The 21,412-nt window shown below is 42.1% G+C and overlaps 1 protein-coding gene across 1 annotated transcript; it reads right to left on the reverse strand.

Moving 5' to 3' along the window:
* Positions 1 to 643: 643 nt before the first annotated feature.
* On the reverse strand, positions 644 to 21,091 carry LRRC3 (leucine rich repeat containing 3). The gene is made up of 2 exons (XM_075284953.1): positions 20,670 to 21,091; positions 644 to 1,566 (listed from the first exon to the last, which is right to left on the reverse strand). Exon 2 carries the CDS (start codon positions 1,469 to 1,471, stop codon positions 644 to 646), a length of 828 nt encoding a protein of 275 aa, XP_075141054.1. The 5' UTR covers positions 1,472 to 1,566; positions 20,670 to 21,091.
* Between the last annotated feature and the right edge of the window lie 321 nt (positions 21,092 to 21,412).

The following is a 21,412-nucleotide window of genomic DNA, read 5'->3' on the forward strand; positions in this document are numbered from 1 at the left end:
GTTGGGAGTCCTGAGAACAATGAGTACTGAGAATTGTACTCACTGCTCACTCCCCAGGTCATGTACTGTATAGGCCTGAAACATTACACTGTGTGGGATCTGGGGACATTATACAGTATAGGACTAACAGTTATCATAGCTTGTGGGACCTGGGGACATTAGACGGTGGAGGGGCACTTAGAGGGTTTATATACTGTCTGGGGGTACTGAGGGGGCATTATACCGTGTGTGAGAGCTCCCACTGCTCTATGGGAATCCTGAACTATGATCCCCCAGCAATATTGCTCCATCCTCACCAGAAATTCCCCTCCAGAGAATCGTTATTATAAAGATATTAATATTCCCAAGGTTTGCAGTTATATTATGTTACAATACCCACACGTTGTCTTTGTAGTTATGATTATTTGTGAAATTGTCTTTTCTCCTCTCATGCTGTTTCCATTACAAATGATAGGCAGATGCCTGTTCATATGAATACGAGGTCGACAGAAACGGCAAGCAAGTAAATTCTGGCTGGTCAGTGGCTCACTGTAAATGTTACACCATAGTTGGGAACGTTCACTCGATCTAACAATCGATTATTGCCCCCTGTAAAAGGCCTTTAGAGTAAACAGCGACACAGTGTCTAATGTCATTGAATTATCTACAAGACGGTACTGATTGTATCAAAGTCTTTGGTTATCTGAGTGCTGGGCAATGACTTGAGGTACTCCAGATGTCTTCTGGCATCCTCTTGGTTGTGTCTTACATAATAAACCACATAGGTTATCACCATAGTAAACCAGCCAAACATAGTAATGAACATGGCCACATCTGTGGTCCTGTGGTGGATATTGCAAAAATTTATGCCCGAGTCAAGAACCTGGATTAAAGGTTTCCCAACATATTCCTCCTGTACCGAAGTCTGGCAGGAAATGTCATTAACTGTGTCAGGGTCCAAGTTTAGTTCTCGTAACATCTCCTGAAGGGAACAATCACAATGTAAAGGATTATTGGAGAGGCGGATTTTGCCTTTTAAATTGGCCAAAGCTTCTTTGGGGATGGTCTGAATCTGGTTTCCAGACAAATCCAGTAACCTCAACCCATCGGTAACTCCTTTGAAAGCAGACAGTTCAATTTTCTCAATAGAGTTCCTGGAAAGATCCAGTTCTTGGAGATAGCTCAAGTCCTTAAATGCATTATTGGGTACCTGTTGGATCTTGTTTGCATCCAGCTTTAAGGAAACAGTGTCCATGGGAAGGTCTATTGGTATTTCCTCTAGGTTTCTTGAACTGCATTGGACCACCATGGCACCGCTGTTGTCCGAGCACTGGCAGCTTTTGGGGCAAGATACAATGAATTGGAACTGGAAAAAGAGCAGCAGAAGTCCTCTGTTGAAAATATAGTCTGTACACCTAGTTGTTTGCTCTGCTGGGTGCATTTTATAGAGGTATACATACAGTGGAGAGAATATTACTTGTAAACTCTTCATCTGCAACTTATGTCGTACTTGTATAGAAATGTGCACTTGGCTCAGTTGGAATTCTTCTGCTAGTAGCCATGATAAATGCTTGTTTCTGCAACCGCCTGTAAAATGAAAAGAAAGAAATATCATCTCTGACAGTAGTTTTGTGTCCCATTTCATCACTTTAAATATATGCAGAACATTATCCAAGTCCATAGATAATATCAAACGTACGTGTCTCCGTCTGCCGCCACAATAAACATGAAATACAAAGCTCGATTTAATAGCAATCCGGATGCTGCAAAGGGACGATGTATCCAAGGAGCATCTTCACACGCACAAATGTTCTAGTTTATATTGCTTTCGTTTCCAGATGAATATACAACATGAAATGTGAAGAAATCCTTGACATCATCAAGTACTAAAGAGGGGACCCCTGAGAATTGGTTTACAAATATATAGTCATCCCTGTCTACAAATGAGCAAATAGATTTTACCAAAGAAACAATTTGCACAGATCCGAATACAGCAAAGGAAATCAAAAGTTACGCTCAAAGAGTTTAGCAAGGAACAACATTCCCCCTGGAAATACAAAATGGTAGAAATACTTTTATGTTTAATGTGTTCGCCTCTTCTTTCTGCACTTGACAAAAAAGTTTTAGGATTGGCAATTTATGGGAGAAATACTTTCAATCTAAAATTCAGTACAACAGACACCCTGCACTTCACCATTACCCAGTCATGCAATATAACCTTGGACTCCTTTATAGCCCTACAGAACACAGGCTATAAAGTCTCTGCTGGATCCTAAGATAACACAAGACATATTGAATCTGACTGAGCTAGAACAAGTTATGGAATGGTCACGTGTATTCAGATTACCCTATTCCATATCATCCATGGGACATCTGCATCACAAGTAAGTAAGTGAGTTTCGTTTGTGAATCTTTGTTGCCACCATTGGAACAAGTAGAATGCTACCTATTTCCTGCAGGAAAAGCAGAGGATTAGCCGTGAACCAACCTAGCACAATCCTAGCCGAAATCCAAGTTTGATTATTTCTACTTGGCGAATTTCATAACTTGTGGCCATAGACTTATAGTTCTGTAAACTCCCACAGAAAATCTGTTTATATTGCTGGCAGCTATCAAATGAAGAATTATCCTTCTGGCTATTTGGTACCTACAGTGTAAACTGGGACGATTCTGGTTTTTCTGCTGCCCGAGGCGAAAATGAAAACCAAAGTTAGAAAATTGACTATGACTGCGCATGCATATGACTCAGTACTGAAGCCCCCTGAATGAGATATGTCATTCACAGTGATTGAAAGAAGCTGGGGACATGCACCGAACCAAAGTGCTCAGTTTAAAAGGTTTGTCCAGGAATTAGACAAACTCCTGAGAGGCCCTGGCCAGGTATAACATTAGAAAAAAAACATACTCCATAAAACATAAAGCCATCCCCATCAATCCAGTTCTGTCATGTCTCCAGAAACCCTGTGCCCCAAGTGACCACTAAGGTCAATCATCAGAGTACAGGTGAATATGTTTTTGGTTTTTTTTTTGTTATGTGACACCTGCCCCAGTTTTCTGGCACAGAGGGATGATATTGTGGTGCACATTATATATATATATATATATATATATATATATATATATATATATATATATATATATATATACAGTCCTATGAAAAAGTTTGGGCACCCCTATTAATCTTAATCATTTTTAGTTCTAAATATTTTGGTGTTTGCAGCAGCCATTTCAGTTTGATATATCTAATAACTGATGGACACAGTAATATTTCAGGACTGAAATGAGGTTTATTGTACTAACAGAAAATGTGCAATATGCATTAAACCAAAATTTGAGTGGTGCAAAAGTATGGGCACCTCAACAGAAAAGTGACATTAATATTTAGTAGATCCTCCTTTTGCAAAGATAACAGCCTCTAGTCGCTTCCTGTAGCTTTTAATCAGTTCCTGGATCCTGGATGAAGGTATTTTGGACCATTCCTCTTTACAAAACAATTCAAGTTCAGTTAAGTTTGATGGTCGCTGAGCATGGACAGCCCGCTTCAAATCATCCCACAGATGTTCAATGATATTCAGGTCTGGGGACTGGGATGGCCATTCCAGAACATTGTAATTGTTCCTCTGCATGAATGCCTGAGGATTTGGAGCGGTGTTTTGGATCATTGTCTTGCTGAAATATCCATCCCCGGCGTAACTTCAACTTCGTCACTGATTCTTGAACATTATTCTCAAGAATCTGCTGATACTGAGTGGAATCCATGCGACTCTCAACTTTAACAAGATTCCCGATGCCGGCATTGGCCACACAGCCCCAAAGCATGATGGAACCTCCACCAAATTTTACAGTGGGTAGCATGTGTTTTTCTTGGAATGCTGTTTCTTTTTGGACGCCATGCATAACGCCTTTTTGTATGACCAAACAACTCAATCTTTGTTTCATCAGTCCACAGGACCTTCTTCCAAAATGAACCTGGCTTGTCCAAATGTGCTTTTGCATACCTCAGGCGACTCTGTTTGTGGCATGCTTGCAGAAACGGCTTCTTTCTCATCACTCTCCCATACAGCTTCTCCTTATGCAAAGTGCACTGTATTGTTGACCGATGCACAGTGAAACCATCTGCAGCAAGATGATGCTGCAGCTCTTTGGAGGTGGTCTGTGGATTGTCCTTGACTGTTCTCACCATTCTTCTTCTCTGCCTTTCTGATATTTTTCTTGGCCTGCCACTTCTGGGCTTAACAAGAACTGTCCCTGTGGTCTTCCATTTCCTTACTATGTTCCTCACAGTGGAAACTGACAGGTTAAATCTCTGAGACACCTTTTTGTATCCTTCCCCTGAACAACTATGCTGAACAATCTTTGTTTTCAGATCATTTGACAGCGGGCTGTCCATGCTTGGGGACCATCAAACCTAACTGAACTTGAATTGTTTTGTAAAGAGGAATGGTCCAAAATACCTTCATCCAGGATCCAGGAACTGATTAAAAGCTACAGGAAGCGACTAGAGGCTGTTATCTTTGCAAAAGGAGGATCTACTAAATATTAATGTCACTTTTCTGTTGAGGTGCCCATACTTTTGCACCGCTCAAATTTTGGTTTAATGCATATTGCACATTTTCTGTTAGTACAATAAACCTCATTTCAGTCCTGAAATATTACTGTGTCCATCAGTTATTAGATATATCAAACTGAAATGGCTGTTGCAAACACCAAAATATTTAGAACTAAAAATGATTAAGATTAATAGGGGTGCCCAAACTTTTTCATAGGACTGTATACACTCACCGGCCACTTTATTAGGTACACCTGTCCAACTGCTCGTTAACACTTAATTTCTAATCAGCCAATCACATGGCGGCAACTCAGTGCACTTAGGCATGTAGACATGGTCAAGACAATCTCCTGCAGTTCAAACCGAGCATCATTATGGGGAAGAAAGGTGATTTGAGTGCCTTTGAATGTGGCATGGTTGTTGGTGCCAGAAGGGCTGGTCTGAGTATTTCAGAAACTGCTGATCTACTGGGATTTTCATGCACAACCATCTCTAGGGTTTACAGAGAATGGTCCGAAAAAGAAAAACATCCAGTGAGCGGCAGTTCTGTGGGCGGAAATGCGTTGTTGATGCCAGAGGTCAGAGGAGAATGGCCAGACTGGTTCGAGCTGATAGAAAGGCAACAGTGACTCAAATAGCCACCCGTTACAACCAAGGTAGCCAGAAGAGCATCTCTGAACGCACAGTACGTCGAACTTTGAGGCAGATGGGCTACAGCAGCAGAAGACCACACCGGGTGCCACTCCTTTCAGCTAAGAACAGGAAACTGAGGCTACAATTTGCACAAGCTCATCGAAATTGGACAATTGAAGATTGGAAAAACGTTGCCTGGTCTGATGAGTCTCGGTTTCTGCTGCGACATTCAGATGGTAGGGTCAGAATTTGGCGTCAACAACATGAAAGCATGGATCCATCCTGCCTTGTATCAACGGTTCAGGCTGGTGGTGGTGGTGTCATGGTGTGGGGAATATTTTCTTGGCACTCTTTGGGCCCCTTGGTACCAATTGAGCATCGTTGCAACGCCAAAGCCTACCTGAGTATTGTTGCTGACCATGTCCATCCCTTTATGACCACAATGTACCCAACATCTGATGGCTACTTTCAGCAGGATAATGCGCCATGTCATAAAGCTGGAATCATCTCAGACTGGTTTCTTGAACATGACAATGAGTTCACTGTACTCCAATGGCCTCCACAGTCACCAGATCTCAATCCAATAGAGCATCTTTGGGATGTGGTGGAACGGGAGATTCGCATCATGGATGTGCAGCCGACAAATCTGCGGCAACTGTGTGATGCCATCATGTCAATATGGACCAAAATCTCTGAGGAATGCTTCCAGCACCTTGTTGAATCTATGCCACGAAGAATTGAGGCAGTTCTGAAGGCAAAAGGGGGTCCAACCCGTTACTAGCATGGTGTACCTAATAAAGTGGCCGGTGAGTGTATATTGTGATCCCCCTTATGAGGATCACAATGTACTTCTTTTTTTCCCCCTATCAGTATGTCTGTAGAATGAGAGGAAATCCATGTAAACACAGGGAGAACATACAAACTCCTTGCAGATGTTGTTCCTGGTAGGATTCGAAGTCCAAAGGACTCCAATGGTGCAAGGCGGTAGTGCTAACCACTGAGCCACCGTGTTGCCCCCATCATGGGGTACATTTGTCTTGTGCCAAATGCACTCCACAACCCCCCCTCTTTAGCTCACTTACCACACTATGAGGCAGGCCAACGCACCATTCATTATAACTCAGCTCCCATTCTGGCACTGAGATGTTCGGCCTCTTCCCTAGACCAGTTGGGACCTTTATTAAGACTGACGTATGAAACACCAGTCTTAATAAATCTGCGCCAAAGGTTTCTGTAGGTGCCATATTACATCTCTTCTCATAAAGAAATCTCTATTGAAAAGTGCATTGCTAAAAATGGAAGTTTGGACATTTTTTTCAATTCAAAATTGGAATTTGTATCTTTTCTATGATTATGAAACGATGACACATATATGGAAAGGTGCAGGAGAATTTTTTTCCTTTCTTCGTAGCAGGGTCCCTTTATTCTTCAGCTTGCCCGTCTAAATATAGCACCCTTTAACTCTGTTGGAAAATCAGTATAATACCAATTAAGGTCCTTTTGCCTTTTCCAGGGTTCTGTGGTCATTTGTATTCTGTGAGATTCTTAACACCACTCACTGTCTCTTACATCTGTTCTGCTGCAGCATCTCCTTAGAAAAGTCTCTGGCTGTTGCCGTGTGATGTTCGGCTTCTCTATGAAATCCCGAGGCTGAAAGGAGCTCATTTCATTAAAAAAATCTCTTGTCAGATGCTGTTTAAACAAACTCATTATAGGCAGAAAAACAGTTCCCATTCTGTAGCCTTTCATGTGTGTGATAGGAAATCCTGGAATAATAAACCTGGATTAGCCATGGCTTTCATTATATATTTTTTTGTAATTTCTAAGTAAAATAACTTACAGTGTGAATGAGAAGTAAGGAATGAGCCCTTTAGAATTTAACATAGATGACATAGGTTTATTACAGACCTTCATTCATTGTTAATGTGACAGCTTGTTTACTCTGTAATAAATACAGCTTGTTAGAAGTAAAGACTAGAGATGAGCGAACACTAAAATGTTCGAGGTTCGAAATTCGATTCGAACAGCCGCTCACTGTTCGAGTGTTCGAATGGGTTTCGAACCCCATTATAGTCTATGGGGAACATAAACTCGTTAAGGGGGAAACCCAAATTCGTGTCTGGAGGGTCACCAAGTCCACTATGACACCCCAGGAAATGATACCAACACCCTGGAATGACACTGGGACAGCAGGGGAAGCATGTCTGGGGGCATAAAAGTCACTTTATTTCATGGAAATCCCTGTCAGTTTGCGATTTTCGCAAGCTAACTTTTCCCCATAGAAATGCATTGGCCAGTGCTGATTGGCCAGAGTACGGAACTCGACCAATCAGCGCTGGCTCTGCTGGAGGAGGCGGAGTCTAAGATAGCTCCACACCAGTCTCCATTCAGGTCCGACCTTAGACTCCGCCTCCTCCGGCAGAGCCAGCGCTGATTGGCCGAAGGCTGGCCAATGCATTCCTATGCGAATGCAGACTTAGCAGTGCTGAGTCAGTTTTGCTCAACTACACATCTGATGCACACTCGGCACTGCTACATCAGATGTAGCAATCTGATGTAGCAGAGCCGAGGGTGCACTAGAACCCCTGTGCAAACTCAGTTCACGCTAATAGAATGCATTGGCCAGCGCTGATTGGCCAATGCATTCTATTAGCCCGATGAAGTAGAGCTGAATGTGTGTGCTAAGCACACACATTCAGCACTGCTTCATCAAGCCAATACAATGCATTAGCCAGTGCTGATTGGCCAGAGTACGGAATTCGGCCAATCAGCGCTGGCCAATGCATTCTATTAGCCCGATGAAGTAGAGCTGAATGTGTGTGCTAAGCACACACATTCAGCTCTACTTCATCGGGCTAATAGAATGCATTGGCCAGCGCTGATTGGCCAGAGTACGGAACTCGACCAATCAGCGCTGGCTCTGCTGGAGGAGGCGGAGTCTAAGGTCGGACCTGAATGGAGACTGGTGTGGAGCGATCTTAGACTCCGCCTCCTCCAGCAGAGCCAGCGCTGATTGGCCGAATTCCGTACTCTGGCCAATCAGCACTGGCTAATGCATTGTATTGGCGTGATGAAGCAGTGCTGAATGTGTGTGCTTAGCACACACATTCAGCTCTACTTCATCGGGCTAATAGAATGCATTGGCCAGCGCTGATTGGCCAATGTATTCTATTAGCCTGATGAAGTAGAGCTGAATGTGTGTGCTAAGCACACACATTCAGCTCTACTTCATCGGGCTAATAGAATGCATTGGCCAGCGCTGATTGGCCAGAGTACGGAACTCGACCAATCAGCGCTGGCTCTGCTGGAGGAGGCGGAGTCTAAGATCGCTCCACACCAGTCTCCATTCAGGTCCGACCTTAGACTCCGCCTCCTCCAGCAGAGCCAGCGCTGATTGGCCGAATTCCGTACTCTGGCCAATCAGCACTGGCTAATGCATTGTATTGGCTTGATGAAGCAGTGCTGAATGTGTGTGCTTAGCACACACATTCAGCTCTACTTCATCGGGCTAATAGAATGCATTGGCCAATCAGCGCTGGCCAATGCATTCTATTAGCGTGAACTGAGTTTGCACAGGGGTTCTAGTGCACCCTCGGCTCTGCTACATCAGATTGCTACATCTGATGTAGCAGTGCCGAGTGTGCATCAGATGTGTAGTTGAGCAAAACTGACTCAGCACTGCTAAGTATGCATTCGCATAGGAATGCATTGGCCAGCCTTCGGCCAATCAGCGCTGGCTCTGCCGGAGGAGGCGGAGTCTAAGGTCGGACCTGAATGGAGACTGGTGTGGAGCGACCTTAGACTCCGCCTCCTCCAGCAGAGCCAGCGCTGATTGGCCGAATTCCGTACTCTGGCCAATCAGCACTGGCTAATGCATTGTATTGGCTTGATGAAGCAGTGCTGAATGTGTGTGCTTAGCACACACATTCAGCTCTACTTCATCGGGCTAATAGAATGCATTGGCCAATCAGCGCTGGCCAATGCATTCTATTAGCGTGAACTGAGTTTGCACAGGGGTTCTAGTGCACCCTCGGCTCTGCTACATCAGATTGCTACATCTGATGTAGCAGTGCCGAGTGTGCATCAGATGTGTAGTTGAGCAAAACTGACTCAGCACTGCTAAGTCTCTGCATTCGCATAGGAATGCATTGGCCAGCCTTCGGCCAATCAGCGCTGGCTCTGCCGGAGGAGGCGGAGTCTAAGGTCGGACCTGAATGGAGACTGGTGTGGAGCGATCTTAGACTCCGCCTCCTCCAGCAGAGCCAGCGCTGATTGGTCGAGTTCCGTACTCTGGCCAATCAGCGCTGGCCAATGCATTCTATTAGCCCGATGAAGTAGAGCTGAATGTGTGTGCTTAGCACACACATTCAGCTCTACTTCATCAGGCTAATAGAATACATTGGCCAATCAGCGCTGGCCAATGCATTCTATTAGCTTGATGAAGCAGAGTGTGCACAAGGGTTCAAGCGCACCCTCGGCTCTGATGTAGCAGAGCTGAGGGTGCACAAGGGTTCAAGTGCACCCTCGGCTCTCCTACATCAGAGCCGAGGGTGCGCTTGAACCCTTGTGCAGCCTCGGCTCTGCTACATCAGAGCCGAGGGTGCGCTTGAACCCTTGTGCACACTCTGCTTCATCAAGCTAATAGAATGCATTGGCCAGCACTGATTGGCCAGAGTACGGAATTCGGCCAATCAGCGCTGGCCAATGCATCCCTATGGGAAAAAGTTTATCTCACAAAAATCACAATTACACACCCGATAGAGCCCCAAAAAGTTATTTTTAATAACATTCCCCCCTAAATAAAGGTTATCCCTAGCTATCCCTGCCTGTACAGCTATCCCTGTCTCATAGTCACAAAGTTCACATTCTCATATGACCCGGATTTGAAATCCACTATTCGTCTAAAATGGAGGTCACCTGATTTCGGCAGCCAATGACTTTTTCCAATTTTTTTCAATGCCCCCAGTGTCGTAGTTCCTGTCCCACCTCCCCTGCGCTGTTATTGGTGCAAAAAAGGCGCCAGGGAAGGTGGGAGGGGAATCGAATTTTGGCGCACTTTACCACGTGGTGTTCGATTCGATTCGAACATGGCGAACACCCTGATATCCGATCGAACATGTGTTCGATAGAACACTGTTCGCTCATCTCTAGTAAAGACAAAGGTAAACCATGAATATTAATAGCTCATTTGCTTTTAAGGAAAAATATGCAAACAAATTTGAGTTGATACAATACTGAAGTATTCTGGATGAAATATGTTATGCTTTAAAAACAATATGATATACTTGGTATACAACACTATATGCTATATGAGATATTCAACTTTTTTTTTTTTTTTTAAAGTTTGTTTCTTAAAGAGAGACTGTTTCAATACTTACTGTATATACTCGAGTATAAGCCGACCCGAATATAAGCCGAGGCCCCTAATTTTACAACAAAAAACTTGGAAAATGTATTGACTTGAGTATAAGCCTAGTGAGGAAATGCAACAGCTACTGGAAAATTTCAAAAATTAAAATGGTCGGAGTTTTTGGGTGCAGTAGTTGCTGGGTGCTGGGGAAGGGGAGGGGGTGTTTTGGTTGTCTGTCTGCCCCTTCCCTGAGCTTGAGGACTGGGTTTTTTCTTCCCCCACTTGGAATTCAGTCTGGCTGAATATAGGGTATCTGCAGTGCTCCTATTAACCCTTTCCCGACAGAACAGGAGCACTGCAGATCCCCTATATTCAGTAGACCGGCAACTTTCAGACACAGATATACCTAATGTGTATGTGTATCACAGTCATTCTCTACTTGTATATGTATTCTAGGGAAAGGAGGTGATTTACAACTTTTATTTATTTTTATTTTTTTTAAATCTTCTTCTTTTTTTTTTTTTTTTTTTTTTTTGCACTATTTTATGGGAGATTCTATACATTAATATTTTGGCTGGTCATAGACCAGCCCACTCCTAAAAAAATAAATAATTTTTTTTTTTTTTTTTGCTGACTTGAGTATAAGCCGAGGGGGACTTCTTCAGCACAAAAACTGGGCTGAAAAATTTGGCTTATACTCGAGTATATACAGTTCCTCTGTGGCTTTATTTGTGACAAACCACAGGTTTCTGGGCTGGTTTGGATCCCAATTCACATGATCAGAACCAGCACCTGGTTCTCCGCTCTGCCTTCTTCCACCTTTCCTGCTAGATTATTAAATTTATTATTATAAAGATCTGATCTGCCATCACAGTACAGGTAAATAACAGTGAACGTAGGAGAGGAGAGAAAAAGCAGGGTCAGGGGCTGAATACGGTTTCTGATCAAGGGTAAGAACCAGCCCGAAAATCCATGGCTCATCGGGTTCGAATGAAAAATGATCGAAAATTGGATTTTAAAATCGATCCTGAAAGTCAGGATCGGCTCAACCCTAGACACTAAGCATTCTAAAGGACAAGAGTCCCCAAGTGTCTCATATGAACAGAAGTCTGATGTACATGCTTATTCACCATTCCATTGTCTTCTATGGGTCACGTAGAATGGCGATTTCCATCACAGAAGCCAATGGAGTGTTGAACTAGTATCCAATGCTTTATTCACACTTGGGGACCATCATTTTTATGACCGTGGGGGTTCCCGCAGTTGGACCCCAGTTATTAGACAGTTCACAAGTTTACAGAATAGGTTCACAGCATATGGAAATGCTCGGTGAGTAAAGGTCATTGGTTCTTGACTGCAACACTCACCAGTCACCCCAAACTACCACATACCAAAGTCATTTCAGAACATCAGACATTCATGTAGGAGTGCATGGACTGGGATTCTGCTGCTGAAACAAGAGTAAAAAAAAAACAAACCACAATCCTTAGGTCACTATGGAGATGGACTCTCTAAAGAAATCCAATAAATCAATCTGGGCTCGATGCTTGGAGAATGCTCCCTGCTCGAATGTACAGCGCTAATAGTACTGAAAAATATCTACAACTGTTTTGAATGTTTTCATCTAGCGTTCCTATAAAGGGAATGTTGGAAAGGTTCCCGGTTTTATGAAAAAACGGCAATTGTTCATATTGAATTTTTTTTTTAAGTTATAAACAACGTAAAGACAGTCTGTCATCAAAAGCCAGCATGTCAAACAAGATAGGTCAGAGTCACCCGAATCAGACCGCGTATTCCTCTTGTGAATTGATGTCTCGGTCTCATTGCTGTTTTTGGTAATATGCAAATGAGCTCTTTGATGCAACAAGTGCATTATCATTGCTCTACAGAGGTCAGCTGCCCACTGCTCTGTGCTGACCCCCTCCCTGCTCTGATTGACAGGGCCAAGTAATGTATACCTAATCTGGCCTGGCCTTACGTTCTGTTACATTTGCGACTGATCATATTCACAATGAAGACATACTAACATACTGATAGGGGAAAAAAAGTACATTGTGAGCCTTGTATGGGGCTCACAATCTACAAAAAAAATGCAGTCTTGCAAAAGAAAAAAAAATAATTTTATTCCATATGCAAATGAGTTGTTCAGTGCACTTGGGGCGGGGCTGAGTGAACTCATCCAGGCGTCGGAGGGCTGTACGGACCTTACTGAGCATGCGCAGTACACTCTGTTCGGCAAATACTTAGTGGAGTGTACTGCGCATGCGCGCAATTGCGGTCTCGCAAATATGGCCGCCGGCCGGCATGCGCAGTCGGTTCTAACAGGGTCTTGCTGCCAGAGCTGACTACACATGCGTCACCCATGACGACGAAAGAAGAGGACACAGAAGGGGAGGAGGCAGATCAGGAAGAAGGCATCGCTGGATTGCCCAATTCCGGCCGAAGTGGGGACGCCTCCATCGGCGTTTGAGCGCTGGGGCCCGCCCTCATTGCTGCTGGACACTCATTAACATACCGGGAAAAACCGGTTTTTCGGATGACCGTCGCGGCGGAGACCACATCAAAAGATAGGAGACAAATAGCCTTTCGTAAGGCTATTCCGACGTGGTCATTAGAAAAAAACATGTTTTAATGGTAGAATCCCTTTAAATATCCGTATGTAACCAACCTAAATGTTTGTAAGTATCGAAGTTCGTATAACTTGGTACAATCATTTTGGTGAAATTGGAGGTGCACAAAGTACAGTATAGTTATGGCGACTCTTGGTGATACTTACATTACAGTATATACGGTGTATGGGTAGGCCATAAAAAATACACACCTGGACAACCCCTTTAACCCCTTCCCGACATGCGCCGTAATAGTACGGCGCGTGTCGGGTCTGTAACTATGGCGACCGCCCGGGAGCCGGGCGGCCGTCATAGCCGCCGGGTGTCTACTGCTTCAAGCAGTAGACAACCGGCTCTAATGCCTCCGATCGGTCCCTGGACCGATCGGAGGCATTAACCCCTCCGGCGCTGCTGTCAAAGGCGCCGGAGGCGCCATCTTCCCGGCGGCGCATGGGCGCCGCCATTTTGGCAGGGATCGCCGGCTCCTGGAGCATGCTCCAGGGCCGACCCCCCGTTGCCATGACAGCCGGGAGCCTTGTTAAAGGCTCCCAGCCAGTCTGCAAATTCTCTCTTTTGCAGGCTGGTGTATACAGCCTGCAAAAGAGATGATGATTTTTTGCAATGCATTGCAATGCATTAGCATTGTAATGCATTGCATTAGTGATCAGACCCCCTGGGGTTCAACACCCCTAGGGGGTCTAATAAATGCAAAAAAAAAAATAAAAAAAAAAGTAAAAAAAAATATAAAAAAATATAAAAAGTATTAAAAGTTCAAATCACCCCCCTTTCCCTAGAACAAATATAAAAGTAGTTAAAAACTGTGAAACATATACATGTTAGGTATCCCCGCGTCCGAAATCGCCCGCTCTACAAATCTATAAAAATATTTTTCCTGTTCGGTAAACGCCGTAGCAGGAAAAATAGTCAAAAGTGCCAAACCGGCCCCGCAAAAAAAGACGCCCTATGCATCCCTGTACACCTATGTATAAAAAAGTTACGGCCGTTGGAATATGGTGACTTTTAGAAAAAAAATTTTTTAACACCGTTTTGGAATTTTTTTAGGGGTCAAAATGTAAATAAAACCATATAAATTTGGTATCCCTGGAACCGTACAAAAACACAGAATACAGGGGACATGTCATTTTGGCTGCACAGTGAACGCCGTAAAACCAAAGCCCGTAAGAAAGTCGCAGAAATGCATTTTTTCTTCAAATCCACCCCATTCTGAATTTTTTTCCTGCTTCCCAGTACATTATATAGAATAATTAATGGTGGCATCATGAAGAAAAAATTGTCCCGCAAAAATTAAGACCTCATATGACTCTGGGAGCGGAGAAATAAAAAAGTTATGGGGTTTAGAAGGAGGGGAGTCAAAAACGAAAAACGAAAATCAAAAAATGCCATCGGCGGGAAGGGGTTAATAAGTTCCGTTGTGTCTATGCTTTCTGTTTCTTATACTTTTGGATTAAACATGGACTGTACCTAGTATATTCACTGAGTATACAAAAAATATAGCACAAATATTGGAGGAATGGATGTGGCTAGTCATAGTTCAATCCTAACTCCCACCATATTAAAGCCCTTAAAAACCTAGCGTGTCTAGAACCACAACAAATATACAGATACAAAACTGGACCAAACCAGATGGTTATCGACACTCAACATATTCAAATCCAAATTTAAATACAAAGATACATCTTTATTAACATAATGTTGAAAATACATATACAAGTAACAAAAAATAGACACTGAACACATATTGGCCAGACGAGAAAAACACCGTATGTGACAGAACACCTAAAACGATCCTTCAATTACAAGGTAATACACATATAGTTAAAAAGAGCTACATCTAATGTAATCCAATCAACACTAAGCATGTATATAGTCAAGAAATCCTGATATAAAAAAAACTGTCACCAGAAAAATGTATATGAGGTACGAACTAAGACCTAAATATATATAGAGGAGACAGGAAACAGGATAAGTATATACCTACAGCCTATAGTAAATAAAGGAGTAAAGTCATGGATGTAGATAGTGAAGGATAAGATAGGAAGCAATCTAATAGATATAGGTCTGCATCAGGAAAAAAATAACATCTTACCCATCTTTAATCGCTGCAATGTGCAACAGGATCGTCTAGTGTCTGCTACCAGCCCGACGCGCGTTTCGGCACGCTTAGCCTTCTTCCGGGGGTGATTGCTTCCTATCTTATCCTTCACTATCTACATCCATGACTTTACTCCTTTATTTACTATAGGCTGTAGGTATATACTTATCCTGTTTCCTGTCTCCTCTATATATATTTAGGTCTTAGTTCGTACCTCATATACATTTTTCTGGTGACAGTTTTTTTGATATCAGGATTTCTTGACTATATACATGCTTAGTGTTGATTGGATTACATTAGATGTAGCTCTTTTTAACTATATGTGTATTACCTTGTAATTGAAGGATCGTTTTAGGTGTTCTGTCACATACGGTGTTTTTCTCGTCTGTCCAATATGTGTTCAGTGTCTATTTTTTGTTACTTGTATATGTATTTTCAACATTATGTTAATAAAGATGTATCTTTGTATTTGAATATGTTGAGTGTCGATAACCATCTGGTTTGGTCCAGTTTTGTACTAGTAAATTCACAGCTCAGAGTCATGCCCAAATGTTCCGTCAGCCCTGGGAGGTGCAGAAATGGCAAATTGTGTGATACTTTTTATGTAGTTTTCTTCCTTTTCTCGAAACTTTCAAAAATGTCTCATAAAGCAAAGTACAGTGTGCATGAGGTCAGCTCGCTTGACACTTGAGTTAGTTCTTTTCATCGAGGTTTCCATTGCTCTTTGATAGTCAGAATTGTGTTGCTTGCTCTGTACGATATTCTATCTAGTAACGAAAAAAAAACCATAGTGCTTGAAAGAAATCCGATGTGGCCATTATGGGATCCATCACGGAGGAAAAAATGGATCATTATGGATGAAAGGGTGGTCTCATTACTGCCAAGACTCTTTGCCCTTTCTTCACTCTCAAATCCGTGAAATGCTGACCTTTGACTGGAGACCTGAGAAACTGGTTGCTAGCATCGTGGGACCAGACGACCCTGTTTAGTAGGGTTTCCCTAGTAACTAGTGGGTCGCAAACGGCTCAGCTGTTGAGCACAGTGATGGCCTGACACTCCGCTGACTGCAGAGAAGGGGATGAGCAGCTGGGACCAGCCAAGTCATTTCTCTTCCATATTATAAATCCTGCTCATTCCTTATGTTCAGTGAGGGCAACATAACAGGATGTCCTATAGAGCGCTCCCATACACATTAGACCTCAGAGGGCTTTTATAAAGCCCCCGTTTTGTGATGTGTACTCATATTGCGCCGGGTACACCCCTGTTTTGTTATACAGGGTTAGGCAGGGAGGTATGGATGATTTTAATGGGGTGCCACACAAGGTGGGATAACCTTGGTGGATAAAGAGTGGGGGTATCTGCTCGTCAGGAGCTGGCATTTCAGTAGCAATGGAGACGGGGTCGATAGAGCATCATTTGTTCGTGTAAACACCTTTATTAAAACGGGCCGTTCTGCCATTCAAACACAGAGACGTTTCCAGAATCATTTTAACGTTGGCCGCCATGGTCGTGTTCCGAAGTTTTACACGATAATGAATTCGGTGAATCACTTTCAACGAACAGGTTCTTTGAGACCCGGAACTGCGCAAAGAGGTGACCGAACGGTACGGACCCCGTAAGACATCGAAAGGGTGCGTCAAGCAGTTGAAGCCAGCCCTTGACATTTGGCCATAATCAATGTTTTAATTTCTTTTTTCTTTTGTTTTTCTTTGATTTTATGTAATGGCAACATCCAAGCTACACATTGAAAAAATAAAATTTGAGTTTTGTTGAAAATTGAGTGTGTAACTGTTATTTCACATCATCCATACCTCCCTGCTTAACCCTGTATGACTGGCACACTGGCACTATAACATAACCAACCGCACGGTGGATGTGGGATAATTCTGCCAGGTCTGGTTTCGGGAAATTTGGCAAGTACACTATAACTTTTTCAAGAAAACTGTCTGGAGTCTCTCAATAATTCTCCGTTGGCAGGAGATGCAGCAGAAGTAATGGGGAAAAAAAAACCTGTCTTAGGCCGGGGCCCTACATAGTGTAAACTGCGGCAAATTCTGTCTAATCCCATCCACACATTGCAGAAAAATATCCACAGTGGGCATGCTGTGATTTTAAAAACCACTTTTGTCAATCTAAGGAAACGCTGATGTTTTCCGTATTGGTATAATTAAAGCAAAAACTTCACTTTTTGTGAAAAGTTCTGCAAGAAAAACCGCAGCAGGAATTGTTTTTGGCTGTGGCTCACTACATGGGGCCTTAACCTTAAATTCCCTGCACTATATCTATATAAAAATGCCCAATCTTAGCAGACAAATTATAGACCGCAATCCCTGAGGACCCTTGACAACAGCAAAGACTACAATGATGATAGGGATAGAGCAGAACTGACAGGTATATTCTGCAATAGTGAGTTGTGGAATCACAAAAATAACCTTGAATAGTGGAAACTTTATATACTGCATATATCCCATATACTACATTAAATCCATTATATCCAATTTCGTAGAAACTTACTATATTGATGTCAGCGAACCATTTATTGTGGTCAATGGGTTGTCTACAATATTACGTGACCAATATCGAGGAGGTGCCTGCATTGTCCCATGTAACACTACTCAACGAAGGAGGTTTACTAAGCCAGAATTTTGGCTTAATTTGAGGCAAAAAAAAAAAAATGGCATATTATACACACTTTGCACCACATCTATTATATATTTTAGTTTTTTTTGTGCCTCTTTTAACAAGGGACATGACTTATTTGGTATAAGGTAAACAGGGGCGTAACTACCGGGGTAGCAGCGGTAGCAGCTGCCACAGGGCCCGGGACATTAGAGGCCACTATGGGGCATAATAGATCGAGCAGGAATGCGGGGAGGAAGGGGGGGTTATGTTGGTCGAGGTCTTCGGCGTCGGTTGGGGGGGCCATGTCAAAAGTTCACGACGGGTCCCCGCCATTCCTAGTTACGCCACTGCATCAAGTATATCATCTAACATAAGCCTCCTAAATGTGGCATATTTTATGAATTCCTGTTTTACACTGTCTAAAATTAGTAAAGGATTAGTAAATCTGTTAATAATTCATATTACGTCATAATCTATTATTATAATTATTATTGCATATCATTGGCCAACTTTTTATTTATATTCTCTTCGCTGTTCTTGTTTTATTGTTCATCAGGGGCGTAACTTGAGGGGGTGCAGAGGGTGCAGTCGCACCAAGGCCCAGGAGCCTTAGGAGGCCCATAAGCACTGGCATCAGTATTGAGATTGCAGCTTCCATCTGGCCCATAAACCAAGGAACCTAGATTACCCTAACCGCACTAAGGTGGATTAAACTCCTTAGCACTCATAACCATCACTATCAAGAATTCGCTGTAGGGATCAAGTAGGGGCCCCGGACAAAAGATTGCATCGGGGCCCACAAAACTTTAGCTATGCCACTGGTGTTCATTTCTGTTCCATTTACAGAAAAACCTGAAACTCCCTCAATATTGTCAATGCAATTTTCTAAATGACATCCATTAACTTCCCTTGTCTTTTGTTCCTTCAGGTTTCTATTGTTTGATAAGTAAAACAAATGAAAACTGACAGATTTCATTAAAGTCAAATGGATCCTTTAGGATCTGTTACGCTACCACTTCATTTTTTTTATTCATGCGTCATAACGATATTGGAAAGAGAAGTCTGGACACAGATGTGAACAGTGCCTAAGGCCCATTTCTACATTATTTGGAAATGCAAAAAAAAGGACAAACTTCTAAGAATAATCTAAACATCTACAGATTTAATAAAAGTTGCAGTGCGGTACAAGGCAAAGCAAAGTTTTCAGAAGATGTAAAAGTATTTAACAGTCAACATGAGACCTCAGAGTTATAAATAACTTACTAATATAGTGTATAATGATAGCGTCCTGATGACACATCATATTATTCTAGCATTACTAGACATATATTCCTAGTAACATGCACTTAGCACCTGTTGTCAGTGAATTCTTCAGCAATAAGTGTTCAACAAACATTTATCCTAAATTTAATGTGATCTAGAAATAGGCTCTCCACAATGATTTTTTGCACACAATCCCCCTAAAAAGCGATATGAATAATGATGCGGTCACACTAGCTTTCATGGACCATTCGGGGACTCCGCGTAATATGCAAACAGGACTTTTCTCTCTCGATTTAAGGCGGAAACCTGGCAGACCCCATTATAGTCTATGGGGTCCACAGGCTTCTGCGGCTAACCACTCTTTAAGTGGATAGGGTCTGCTTGGGGATTCAAAAAACAGAACATAACATGTTATCACGTGACTGCTATACAATGTTGTTGGAAATGGAGTGCACAGGATGCTATGTGCCTACACTTTGTTTCTGATTTACTTGTGTAAATCCTATGAAACCAATTCTTTATAATGTTATGCAGCAGTTATAGCGATAAAATTGTGAAAAGGACGGTCTACAGGTCTAGCTTGTAGACTGAAATGATGATAAATCGCAAAGAAAGGGTGAACTTTTTATGGTCATATGGGGCACACTACAAAACTAGGGTGCAACAAGTTAAATGTGTTCATGCATCTGTAAAGAAACATTAAGTTGTATTGTATCCATTGTCTCTTCTGTCACTTATATACTGCCACTGTATATACTCAGTTATCTGGATTAAATAAATAAATATATATAAATACATATATATATATATATATATATATATATATATATGTGCACATATATATATATATATATATATATATATATATATATACAGCGCTGGAGCCCTGGGTTCATTCTGGCTAAGGACAATATCTGCAAGGAGTTTGTATGTTCACCCTAAGTTTGCATGGGTTTCCTCTAGGAACTCTGGTTTCCTCCCACAATCCAAAGACACACTGATGGGGAATTTAGAATTGGAACCCTATTTGAGACAGTGTTGATAATATCTGTAAAGCGGTGTGGAATATGACGATACTAACAAATAAATTAAATATTTAGAAATAAATTTAGATGGATAGATAGGAGATAGACAGATAGATAGAAAGATAGATAGATAGATAGATAGATAGATAGATAGATAGATAGAATTTTTTATTAGAATTCTTACTTATTGTTTGGTAAATAAGTATTGGTATACATTAAAAGTTAAAAAAACATATATGGATAACAATCTTACAAATTTTACACTATAAACTACAATCAACAACTGTTTACTATAAAAACTAAAGAAGCAAAATACAAAGTAATAATAATAATAATAATAATAATAATAATAATAATATATTACATTTATATCAAACATTTTGGGAACCATGGAGCAGAAAGGATAGGAAAAGGAGATGAATGGGTTTTATTCCTGAAATGCTCTTCTGCCAAAACAGACAACTATGATTGACATACACAAGGTTTTGCTATACTATAATACTACCACATTACCATGCACACTTACTGTTTCTGGCTGTGTTGTTGAGGTCTGTAACTTCAGAGGATGTTCCTGCACCAGGTCTAGTTCATTCACAAAATCCTCAGGACATTACAGGACACTTCTCATCAATCCTTCCAGCTATTGCTGCCAAATATCTCCAGCATAACAGCAGACAATCAGAATGGGAATTTGCTGTCCCAGTGTAACCAGAGCCACATAGGCAGCTGTATTCTGTAGGCTGATGCTAAACATGTCCAGGGGAGTCACACTCACCATGTGGATCATCAGCTCTTTAACATCACAGCTTGCTATGCCTCAGTCAGAAATGCTGAAAATGGAATGATAATGAAAAACCAGGAAAAAATGAAGCTGAGCCCAGGCAGCTAAAGTGTGCCACAAGTTCCCATGCAGTGGACACAGCAGGAGGGGGACAGGGGCAGCCCTCCTCTGGTCAGCTGCACTTGTTGCTATTTCCAGAGACCACAAAATCCATTCTGTTTAGCTGGTAACATCAAGACTCCTACAGACCAATCAGACTTCCTAGGGGGCAGTAACTGGATCTTGTCTCTTCCCTGTCAGTGAAATTTCTGCAAAAAGCCTTTTCTGTAACAGGCAAACTGCTCACAGCAGACTAACATGTACCTAATGCATTCCCCTGGGATTCGAAGAAGGTGGATGGAAGAAATCCTGGACTAGCTAGACGATATGCTGGTGTATTAATAGTTACTTACTACTACTATTGTTGTTGAGAAAAAATAGTATTGCTA

The sequence above is a fragment of the Leptodactylus fuscus genome, chromosome 8 (genome assembly GCF_031893055.1).
Source record: "Leptodactylus fuscus isolate aLepFus1 chromosome 8, aLepFus1.hap2, whole genome shotgun sequence".
Classification (NCBI taxonomy): Eukaryota; Metazoa; Chordata; class Amphibia; order Anura; family Leptodactylidae; genus Leptodactylus; species Leptodactylus fuscus.